Below are 12440 nucleotides of genomic sequence, written 5' to 3'. Positions count from 1 at the left end.
CCTTCTTTATTCTATGTGTTATTTCTGTGCATTCACATCAAGTTGCATTGTTGTGTGTTACCTAGCCTTGTATGTGCATTACAGCTTTTAGAATGTAATAAGCCCTTCAAGCATTTGGAACATGCCTGTAAGGCAGTGTGTGAGCTTACAGCACTACATACAGGACTGGTTAGTTCCAGCATAGTCCGGACATTCTGCCCTTGCCGGGAGTTAAGGTTAAGGCTAATGGCTCCTGAATGCACTGAGGGCACATATATTTCCTGCATGTGACCTCTAGTGAATAGAATTTATGCTAATTTGTTAAAAAACACGCTGACCTCTCAGCATTACTATGATTTGTTGCAAGCCAACTGCTTTGCTAAGGCTGAATGCAGCAGGATTTTACTCAAGGGACTTCGTATAAGACATCTTTCAAAATAATTCTAGGCCACTTTTCCAGAGAGGGCACCCAGGGCGGAAGACTTCAGCACAGAAAACCAACTGTTCAACTTGAGTAGTTTTCTGCTAGCTTGTGAAAGAGATGGACTAAGCTATTTCTCATTCAAAATGAGGTAGCCTCATGCTATCCATGATCCCAGGGTGCAACCCACATATTTCAGTAAGACAGGGCTTGTCATTTCAATTGAAACAGGGCATAACCCACAGATTCTGAAATCTGTAGGTAGTGTTCTGAAATCGCAAGTTGAACAGGCAAGTTTCTTGTTCAGGGTGTGATATTTAGGTTGTAAGAATGTGTAACTTGTATGACATATTAGAGTTCTGCAAGTTATAGTCCTCTTATCTTCAGATGTTACTAGCCACAAGCCAAATCCTGAGCCTATCACCTACTTGCAGTGGTGAGTAATATCCAAAAGGTGATAAGAACTATTCTGTCTGGGTATATGTAAAGAAAATAAGTACAGATGGAGTCAGGAATCTGACCTCTGCCCCATGAAGGACATTAAAAAATATTTCTGTGGTCTTAAGCTGCTTTACTGACTTTGCAGACCATGAACAGACAATGTGACTGTCACTTGATACCATCCTAATGCTTTCACCATTTTCTCTGGAAGAACGTGCAAGCTCTGTTGCGAATGGAAAAGCTATTCAATAAGTACTTGAGATTAAGTGTTGGCCAACAGAGTGAAAGCAGTTTATTTGTCCATACAATTAATGTGAACATATGGCCTGTACCTCTCTCTACTTTCATTGTGCTTTTGGCTCTGCAGTGTCATTCAGCTGGGGCAGCAGTGTACTTTCCTTTTCTTTGCCAAGTACCAGGACTCCCCAGGCCATTATTAAAATATGAATATAATTTCAGGTGATGAGGTATGAAAATGTAAATTTCAAGGAAAATGACAACCTGGATCCAGCAACACTTAGTCCGTCCAATCCACGAGAAAAATGGCTACGGAAGAGGACACATGTCAAATTGAGAGTAAGTATAAATCTGAATATATATGCCAGTTATAGGACTTGAGTTTGGGAGCAATTTAAATGGAGTTTGATCTCCCAAAGCATGAGTTTACATAACTGAACATTACTAAAGAGCTGAAAACCACTAATGTAATCAAGGCAAACAAATTAACAATTAGGGAATAGGAACAATTTATTCTTGGTTTATCACTGCATGTTGGGAGAAAGTATATTTCTTTCATTAAATAACAAGGGAGCCTTAAGTTTTGGTTAAGCAAAGAGGTTATTCTTCTATTTTCTTATATGCTAGATGAATCCCTAACAAAAAAAAAAAAGTGTTTTCTTCATTCTTCAGATGCCACTTCAGTTAGAAATGTCAATTAAGATGCGCGTGGCTTGCACGTGATTGTGTCAGTCTATGGCACCACTTGAAGTGAAAGATAATCAGCATTCCCTTAAATGCCCTCTCTTATTTGATCATCTTGAGCCCTCTCACTAGAAAGTCTTTTCAACAACCCACGATTACTGGAAACCTGGCTCCAGCTGAAATAGGAATGCAGTTTTGCTAGATGCTCTAAGGTGCACTGTGACATACCTCAGGCACCGTGTGTCACTGTTCATAATAACATGATAGAGACAGTAGCCTCATTACAAAAGCAAACTCTACCCTTTCCACCTTCTGCTCTTATTTCAGAATGTGACTGCTAATCACCGAGCTAATGACGTCATTGCAGCAGAAGATGGTCCTCAGGTACTGGTTGGGCGCTTTATGTATGGACCTCTGGACATGGTAGCTTTAACAGGTGAAAAGGTAAAGTCTGAGTAATCAGTTTTCTTATTTTTCTGAACCAGCTTTTACTAGAAACAGTTGTTGAATGTAGTACACATGTATAGTACCAGAGAGAGCCTTACAGTGAGGGGAAGTATGTTACTAGCGCACACCACTTCGGCAAAAATATTCTGTAAGTGGGCTTTCCTGATAGCTGACCTTTTTCCCAGCTCTCATCCTTCTTACGTGATGCTAGTCATCTCCTCTGGTTAATGATGAGTGTGCTGTGCAGTGATTTTTGAACCTGCCAGCCAATTGTACCACCTACTAGAGACAGTTAACTTTTTGAGCAAGGAGGAAAAATAATTTTATAGTGGTTGGAAAATCACTAAAAGAAAAATGTATGTCTTCCTATTCAGGTAAGACAACTACATAAAGGAATAGGGATTCTAGAGGCTAGGTTGCTGTCTGTTTCTCTTATATACAGAGGAGTAAAGATTAGTTTTAGGACTTAAGTAGTAAGTGACATAATTGGAACTGTAACTCCTAAAGCTGCCTGCAGTAGCCAGGCTTACAGCTAACAAAGACAAGCATTAAGTGAACATATTTGTTCATATTCGCTGAGACTGTAAGATGTTTTTGTGGAAATTAACAGAGCAATGCGGCTGAGTTGAGAGTAAAACAGAAGTGTGGAGGCTTCACTTTGCGTGTTTTGTGGGTGCACATTCTGCTAAAATGCAGCACTGAACTGATGCCTCTAGGGATCAGCCTGCAGATGGTATGCCTTCTTTGGAGTATATTTGCTAGTGCAAATGGCAGGAATGGATATTTCTGGAACCACGTCTCTGATGACCATGCTTCTGTCACAGCTGGACTTTGTTAATCAACTCCAGAAGACATAAGTGACATGCTGCTTCTAAGATTTTTGTCGTAGAGTTCAGCGTACCTGTGCTGATACACTTTGAACTGTCAATATAAGTTATGTTTGTATTTTTAAGACCATCACTGCTTCAATCTGGTCCCATATGGTTTGTAAAAAACTTTAAGCAGCCCCGTCACTTCAGTTTACATGCAAGACCGGATCACAAATTTTGTCTAATTCTGAAGATTTTAATCACAGCTCTTTATTAGCTTTTATATATTTCTTCAATCTGATCACATTTTTATTCATTGATAAGGTTCTTCTGGCACAATGATGAAATAGGGCACCAAAGGGATTCATAGTGGTCCTGGGAAGAACACTGAAATTGTATGGTTTCAAGACTTAAAAATTTCCTCTTTGTGCCTTTTCTCAAATATAAGTTCAAAACATCAGTTAAATGTATCTGAGTGTATTGGATTGCATTGAAGGTCTTAAATTAGATCTACAGTCAGGAAGACTGCAGATCAAAGCTGTGTATGTAACGAATCTCCTGGTACGTGTTATTTGTGCCTATATCCCGGCAATGCCTCAGGTCAAAAGTTGGACACTCTTGTAACTGGTACAGTGCAGAAATTAGAAGAAAATGTTTTTACCACAAGACCACTGAATCTGTCAAAGAAAGGGCCATCCCTCTCCCACCTTCCCTAGTGGGAATTAGAGTGGGGGAAGGATTTGTGTCAATTAGCAGTGTGGCCTGCAGACTTGAGCTGACCTTGAAGTGTTAGTTTGCATATGACAAGTGAGTCTGTTCTGCTCTATCACATCACAGTGCTATCCTCAGTAGGCAAGAAATTTTCCTTGAAATTCATCTGCTTTGGATGGCTGCTATTGAGGCACAACAGAGTAGTGATAATGGGGATGAAGCCATCTGGTCAAGACAAGGAGACAGCAGCTTAAGCTTCTCTGAGAGCCTCTGCCAGTCATATCCTCTCATGCTCCTATGGGACTGGCCACCTAGGTAATCTCAGCCTCAGTCTGTTCACCTATTAGAAAATGTTAATTAAGCTGGGGTGGGCTTGACATGCCAGTTTTTACTGAGGCAAGGATCAGTCCTGGAGACTACCCTTGTTTTCTCAAGAGTTCCTAAAATGGGCCTGCTGGGGTTTCTAAAGTTTGTAGATTGGATTCATTTTTAACCCTGAGTCTTCTACTGAGATGAATTTGGGTTGGTGAAAAAGACAATATATTCAATGTTGTAATGTGTAAATGCAAACTAGGTTGAAGATACATTTCAACATTTCAGTGCTTTTCCTGAGGCCAGAGGTGTCTCTTTGGGATTTACTAACACATTATTTTCTGGGCATTATAGTCCAATGTTTTTTCTCCCTACATAGATTATTGTGTGCTGGTTGCCTTGAAGTCGTATTCCCATTTCTGAAGGATAGGGATGGACAATAAGCTATGTTTCTGCAGTGGGAAAAGAGATCATATTATGCTTGGGTATTGAATAGAATCCTGTAATTAAAATCTCTTTAAAGAAATTGCTAACTAAAAATGTTAAGACTGTTACTAACTATTATACTGGGGAGAATTCCATACTCAATGATGAATTACTGATAGTTTTCATTCTAATTTTAAGGGGTTTCAAAACTAACAGAAATACTGTCTATATTTTTTTACACTTGTATGTTGTCCCTACAAGGATCTCGAGTAACTTTACATAAAAGGCTGTATTTCATAATCTCTTGATGTGGAGAGGGAAAACCAAACCAGAACAGTTCAATGACCACAGTCAGCAGAATGTTATTCTAGTGGCTTTCACATTGATATTGAAAAAGAAAATTCTGATCTGAAAGGACTGTAGTTGTGCAGATTTTTCAGAACGCCCAATGCAAACTTAAAAACTATTTTTCTGAACCACACATACACACAACCTGGCCATCTTTAATGGCTTGACTTGAGAAAATTTGTTAAAGGGGAAGAATAGAAGGGAAGAACAGAATGGCTGAATAAAACAAAATTTGCTTCTCAAAAGAAAAAACAAAGTATGATTCTTGAAAGAAAATATTTCTGTTCCTGGTTAGGTCTTACATTCCTTTGCAGGTTGGAAGGACATGAGATTTTTCCCTAGCAAATCATAAAAATGTTTTCCTTGGCCCTCTCACCGCTAATGGTGCATTTGAAAGTTGGAAATTCAGAATCAGTTAGGGTACAAAGTGAAGCGCTCTCCTGCTCATACCATCCAAGACTTTAAAGAGGCAGTTTGTACACATCTGTATTCAAACTGTGATTCACTTTGCAGTCAAAAAGCAGAAGGAAGGAGTAAACCCATTGTTTGATCCTGATAACACTTATAGTTCAGCAATACCTGTCATTTCTTCCCTTGCACCAAAGCTCATCTCTTAGAAAAATTAGTTCTGAATTTCATCAGTTCAGAATCAATTTAGTGTTGTTTATCCCAATGTCATGTAACATCATTATGTCCAAGAAGAACATATCTGCAGAGTTATCAAGGATGTCCACACAAACAGCGTGATCTTGTAAGCTGCTGGCAAATCTTGTAGAGTATCTGGCTGCATGTTGAGCACTGAAGAAGTCCATGTAAAGCATGTGTGCCTAAGTTCTGTAAAAATTGACTACAAAAGGAGAGCTTGGCAGATACCTCCCTCAGATTTACTGAAGTACTTACTGCTGAAAACTGCCAGTTCAAGTCAGACAAAGTATTTCATACACTTTATGTTAATTTTGATGAAATACTTCAGTTGAAGAAAACCATATTGATGAAGCCTTTTGAAAAAAAAAAATCTTGATAATTTGAAGTGTTTAGGTTTTGCATTTGTAGGCAAGGTTATGATTTGAGAAAGATTTCCCTTTGCTAATAACCAGATAAAATTTTCCATTTTGTAGGTTTTAATATGCTAAAATGTAATATACTTTTTTCTAGTTTAGGGTTCCTGCTAAATTTCTGAGCTCTATACCCTTATTTCACACCTGCAGTGCTAAGCTGAGTGTTTTAAATTATGAAGGCAATGAACTCTTGTATTGTGTGTTAGGAAGCATTTTCTAATTGAGAGGACCTAATTTTACTGAGTTTTGAAGTTCTTCAAACTTCCTTGTAAGCTTTTAATACAAGCCATAGTTGGAGATACTAATGTGATCTAGGCTTGGCAGGCCTCGTAAATAGGGGGCATGTTGCCTACTATCACACTAGATGACTGGTTTGTTGTTTTTGCAGGTTGATATCTTCATAATGACTGAGCCATCTTCGGGTAGGTGGGTGTACTTTGACACAGAGATATCCAACAGCAGTGGCCGGATATCCTACAACATACCCAAACCGAAGAGACTGAGAGTTGGTGTGTATCCCATCAAAATGGTGGTCAGGTAATAGCTCCAAGCTGGAACTACAGCTGTGATGTGGTGTTGTGATCAGGAAGACACCAAGGTGTGTAAGATTGGCGGGGGTGCGGACAGAGATTTTGGTCAGTTAGTTATGTTTTCTTGGTCTCATCACTGTGTTGTCAGCTTAGATTTGAAGCAATGATCATCTGTTTACTGGCTAGTTTGGAGGTGCCCAGGCCAATGGGTTTATCCCTACTGCAACACAAATTGTCAGTGCAATTCAATTTAGGAGCACTTGGTCTTGCAAAATACAGGGACTGGATGTCTGTAATCAGTCATCTTGTAGCAAGAATGTATGACTTGGGATATTTGTCACCGTCAGAAAGTGCAGTTACTTAGAAGAAACTTAACTGAAAGAAAATGCCTGAAAGGAGAGATAGTCCTGTTTTAGTCAAACCAGGACAATATTGCAGCCTGTTCATTGGCGAAAAGACTGCTGAAGGATATAGCTTTGTGTTCTTCAGACTGATAAGAATCTTTTCTTATTGAAATTAACAGTATAGAGGATGTACTGCCTTGCTCTCAGCCACCTGTTTATCTGTTGATGTCAGGCTGACCAAGAGAGTTGCCTTAATTCTGTACTCAAGACCATGTTTATTCTAAACTGGGGAAAAGAAGGAAAAAAAAAAAAAACCAAACCCAGCACCTGAAAATAACAGTTCATTGAAGTAAAATCAGTCTACTCTCCTAGCTCTCCAGCATTTCCTGAAAATCTCTATGCTAAGTAAAGCATGAGGAATGAAGATCTATGAAAAAATTTTTAGGCCTAGGTGCAGAACTGGGGTAGCTGTGCTTTAAAAAAATCTTATGTTTAGTAAAAGTCCAGTTTGATTTAATACAGGGTTTTAGTTCAATATTGCCCTTACAATTAAATTGCCTAGCCACTTAGGAAGTAGCATTACAGCTTCCTTTGAATCCCTACTTTGGAGGCTAAATCAGTGGGATGAATTTAGCTGAAACAGCATGTGTTGTTACCTGCCAGTTAACCAAGTCCAAAGTCAATTTACAATCTTATGTAGTGCTAATTGAGGAGGAAGAAATGTTTTACCTCAGTGTAATAGAACAGACAGTCAATTCAAGAAAAGAGATACTTAGAAACAAATTAAGCTGTATTCAGAAGCCAAGTTCCCATGGGCTTTTAGACTGCAGGAGTAAGTTTGAAACAGGAATGAAAGAAATTGTCCTGTCTTTGCTCATTAAGCTGTGCACACATACTGTAAGAATCTTCATCACCAGATATACATTTCTAGATCATACAATAATTAACTTTCTAAAGGAAAGAAGATGTGGTCTTCAGATTACATATTTTAGGGAACATGAGGTCATGGGATGGTAAGAGCTTTGGATCGCTTTGTGCTTTATTAGTGTCTTAACCTCCAACGCTCTTTGGGAAAATACATCGTGAAGAGAAGATTGCATTTCACATGCCTTTCCATGAGAAAAGCCATCTATGATTGCATTTCTCTTTTGGTTTAGTTTGTTTGTTTTACTTTTCTGGATTGGCATTCCCCTTGTACTTCGCAAAGGTAGAGGGATGGGTAATGCTAGTATTACCAACTGTTTATCTAATGGAGGCAAGCTGATTTGTGTAAGTACGTGCCAATAAAAGGTGCATATCAATTCTTCCCTTGTAATTTCTAATAATTTACCAGTAACTTTAGGCTGCTGGGGAAAAATATGTAGTTAATTTCCGTGTGCTATGTGTGTATGTATTTGTGTTTGGGCATATCTATAGCATTCATGTCTTATATGTGTGCGTGTATAGACATATATATATACACATATATAGACACGTAGCATGTTTGAGTACTTCAGGGTGTTTTGGGGTTGTTTTCCTAATTCTTTTATGTATTTATACACATGTGATTTCTTACTGAAGTCAGCTTCCAAATTTCTCTTTGGAAATCTATTTCCTAATAGTGTAAGTTTTAATTGCCCCACATAGGACTGAAATCAGGAGCCCTATTTGACAGCGATTTTTGAAGCTGTAAGTCCAGACAGATCTAATTTCAGGTCTCAACTAGAACATGCAGAAAATACATGCTGACATTTTGCTTTTTAAATGTATTTATTGCTTTGACTTTACAGAGGGGACCAGAGCAGTGCTGCAAGTTACTTGACTGTGCTTCCCCGAGGAATGGAATGTGTTGTGTTCAGCATTGACGGTTCCTTTGCAGCAAGTGTTTCAATTATGGGAAGTGACCCCAAAGTCCGGGCTGGGGCTGTTGATGTTGTCAGGTAAGTGAGGTTTGCACACTTCACTTTTTAAATCTCTGACTTTCCTGTTTGAACACAATAGGAAGGAAGACGGCAGAATAGGGTTGTTTTTTTTTTTAACTAAATAAACAATTCTTTAAAGGCCAGGATTCTTTGCAGATATATTTCTGTATTTGCTTGGACATCAGGTCTGCCTGAAGAATCTTAAAATGCTATGGTTTACTTTGAAATTTGTGGTTTAAGTTGCCTAAAGATTAAAAGTTGCCTCTTGGGGATATGGCCTTAAAGTGTGTGCAGTGAATTAATAATGATTCCGTGTGTTACTGTGATTAGCAAAGAGCATATTTTATGTTTAACTAACTTCAAATAAGGACATACTTCTACTTCAAAAATATCAAGTGCCATGAATGCAAGAGGAAAAATTAAGAGGCCTTTTAATCCATTCTTGCAAGTCTGTTAATGTCACACTGGATGGGGAAATAACAGCTGTCATTTTGGAACGTGCATGGGAATGGTGGGATGCCAGTTTTCAAGGGTTTCCACTCTTTAGAGCTGAAATGGCAGGAAACCTTGTTAAAGGTTTCAAAGGTAGCAGGACTTGCTGTGTAGCAAGGTCTATTCTAAATACATTTTCAAATAGCTCTCATATTTTATATAACATATTGTATAAGAATCTGTCTTGCTTCTCTCTGTCTCCCTCAAGATGTAGACATTATTACTTAATTTCTCAATAGGAGCAGAGACTTAGGCGTGCTTCTTTCCACTTGTTGAAGGATAACGTCCGACTTCTAACTGGGTCTGTGCTGACCAAAGAAATGCTGACCTGTGGGTATTGTTTTTCTTTCTTCACCTACATAATTTACCTGCTGTTTCTGACAGGCATTGGCAGGACCTGGGATATCTGATTATCTACATTACTGGTCGTCCAGATATGCAAAAGCAGCGTGTGGTTTCATGGTTGTCTCAACACAACTTCCCACAAGGGATGATCTTCTTCTCAGATGGACTTGTTCATGATCCACTGCGACAAAAGACTATTTTTCTCCGGAATCTGATGCAAGAGGTACTAGAAACCTGTTTATAGCCTTAAAACCTTTTTCCAGAAAATGTTGTTCAGTGAAATTAGAGATCTCCCTTCCTTTTGAACAGTAAATCCCACTGGCCATCACAAAATCTTTTTGCCATTCCTCATTTCTTTTCACACTTTTTAAAGAGCAAGGAAGGCTGATAAACCATCCAAAGGGGCCTACTGGCATGACAAATAAAGAAATAAACTGCTTATTCTTTCCTATGTGCGTATCTGTAGTTCTTGCTGGCATGCAGGCAGACAGATTTAGCTTTCTGTGTTTACAGAAAGAGGTTGTTAACAATGAACTCATCAGCTGCTTCATTGCAAAACAAGTGCCATCCTTGTAGTGCATGCTGTTCAATAGAGTGTTCACTTTGGAAGTAATATTTCTTTCAGTGCCACATCAAAATCTGTGCCGCATATGGTTCCATGAAGGATATTTCAGTGTACAATGTCTTGGCTCTGCCGCCATCCCAGATCTACATAGTTGGACGATCAACAAAGAAATACCAGGCACAGTGTCAAGTAAGTAACTCTTGCTACTCAGTCAGGAAGTCCTAGGGGGAACAAGGAAATGCATGTGTGTGAATGCATGCACAAACATATGCACACATGATAAAGAGTAGAGACAGTGTTTCAGAGAAAGAAGGGCAGTTTTTGTTTCAGATGAGGCATTTTCTGGCAGGGTGAATAGTAAAGACAAGTGGTCATAGGTTGTATCTGCAAGTGCATGCATTGCATATTGCTGAATGACTAAATGGAACAGGTCAAAAAAAAAAGTGAGGGGAGAGGAGTATTAGTACTCTGTAGGTATCTAACTGGCATGCAAAAGATAGGAACTTAATTCCTCATAGAGCTTACAGGTTGAGGCAGCAGTAACTTGTCAATCCCTTTCTTTCCTTCCTATTTCAGTTCCTCAGTGAAGGTTATGCAGCCCACTTGGCCTCGCTGGAGTTCAGTCTCCATTCACGACCCAAAAAGAACAACTCTCGGATGATCTTGAGAAAAGGCAGCTTTGGCCTCCACTCCCAACCTGAATTTTTGCGCAAGAGAAACCATCTCCGCAGGACTATGTCTGTACAGCAACCTGATCCACCTTCTTCAAACCCCAAGCCAGAGCGTGCCCAGAGCCAGCCTGAATCAGACAAAGATCATGACAAGCATTTGCCCTCCATTGCTTGGGTTCGAGGTGGAGTTCACAAATTTGAATCTGTCCCCTGAATTCCCAGGCTTCTGGAAATAGAGATCTTGGGTGCACCCCATTAAACTTGTAGGCATGCCTCAAAGATAATATTTAGGCAGCTTCAAAATAAGAGATGTAGAGGGGAACCTGTCCCTTGGAGTCTTCCCTGCTCTGGAATCTGCCTTCTTATACCAACTGGGGAACTTCCAGCCTGTTCCTCTTGACATGTTTATTGGGAAATTTTAAAACAATCTAATACTATTGCAAGTGCTTATAACATCAAAGCAACAGGAAGTATCTTTGGTTATTTTTTACAACAGATATAATAAAATGTGCAATAAGAGAAAAAGCTGTAACAGGCTGATTTTACTCAGAAGAAGGATTGTGGTACTGGCTAACTAGCTGCACCCAAACCAGTATGAACAGTAGGTCCCATAGGTTACAGAGAAGGTTTACGCTTTAAACATTAAATAGTTGTATCTGTTTCCACTTCCCTTTTATAAAGTGATACACTTGCAAGGGAAGCAGACGTGGGAACTACAGTAATGGGTGGTCAGGATTTGTACAGCAAGATGCTTTTTGGGTGCCTTAAACCCAGGATTTCCTTTCAGCTTATGGTGTTGGTCAACAGACCCAACACGGGCACTCATTTGTGTGAGGTGCTGGACATCAAGTAAATGGGAGAACTCCACTTATGAACCAAATCATAAAAACTTCATGTTAGAAATAAATGTGTCTGCCACAGTTTGAAGCAGTTAGTGTTGCTGTATACAAAGTAATGTGCAAGTGTACAAAGATCACATTGTTTTGTGGAACTTGATGACTGCAAAATGTGTGGACTACTCCGAGTAAGCAGATGGCTCTGACCATCTCAGTCTGAGAGACAGATCCTAAGATGGTACGCTAAAGGGAGCCTTTTTACTAAGGGATCTGCAAACTTCAGAGCAATCACTTTTTTCATTATTTTCACTAGAATCTTTACACTGGAGGAGAAAAAAAGTAATGGAATTCCTATGGGTAAATTGTTTACCTTCTCATGCTTTATAGCAACTGCTGTGTTAAGACAATCTGTAGCATTCAGAATTAGGTCATTTGAGTTTCAAAGAATGGACATGCCAAATTACAGGTGCCAAATAGACATTTTCCTACTGATTTAAATTTCTCTTGAATCTCTCAATGAAATTACTAGAAGTAAAATCCCGAAATGGTAATATTTCTGAAGTGTTTTATTTAGTTTAACATAGTAGCAGTTTGCAGATTCTTCATGCAGATACTTCCACTGCACTGAATTCACCGAGAGAACTTTCATGACTGAACTGAAGCATATTTTAAAACCTGCAGTGAAGTTACAAGTGCACGTAAAAAACCCCTTTTCTTTAAAAGTTAAAACCAGACTATTGACACTGAGAAAGCTTTAAAGTCAATAGGAGATTTCTTTTTCTGGTTGGTTGGTTTGGTTTTAATTTCAGGGAGTTGGGGTGGAGAGGTGCCATGCCTTCCCCCTCCATCTCCCTTACTTTCAGGTTTTCCCAGTCTGTAGCTA

General features: G+C 39.1%; 1 protein-coding gene across 1 annotated transcript in view; it reads left to right on the top strand.

The window, feature by feature from the left end:
- Nucleotides 1-11191, top strand: part of PITPNM3 (PITPNM family member 3) — a 31220-nt gene extending 20029 nt beyond the window's left edge. The window contains exons 6-12 of the mRNA XM_009698355.1: nucleotides 1301-1417; nucleotides 2090-2206; nucleotides 6262-6410; nucleotides 8517-8666; nucleotides 9525-9708; nucleotides 10111-10239; nucleotides 10627-11191. Of these exons, the coding sequence (XP_009696657.1) occupies nucleotides 1301-1417; nucleotides 2090-2206; nucleotides 6262-6410; nucleotides 8517-8666; nucleotides 9525-9708; nucleotides 10111-10239; nucleotides 10627-10935 (1155 nt within the window). The 3' untranslated portion in view covers nucleotides 10936-11191. The remainder of the gene's footprint in view (nucleotides 1-1300; nucleotides 1418-2089; nucleotides 2207-6261; nucleotides 6411-8516; nucleotides 8667-9524; nucleotides 9709-10110; nucleotides 10240-10626) is intronic.
- The last annotated feature ends 1249 nt before the right edge of the window (nucleotides 11192-12440 follow it).

The sequence above is a fragment of the Cariama cristata genome, unplaced genomic scaffold, assembly GCF_000690535.1.
Source record: "Cariama cristata isolate BGI_N322 unplaced genomic scaffold, ASM69053v1 scaffold26084, whole genome shotgun sequence".
Taxonomy (NCBI): Eukaryota; Metazoa; Chordata; class Aves; order Cariamiformes; family Cariamidae; genus Cariama; species Cariama cristata.
Note: the sequence above shows the minus strand (reverse complement) of the source record. Positions and strands in the feature narration are given on the sequence as shown.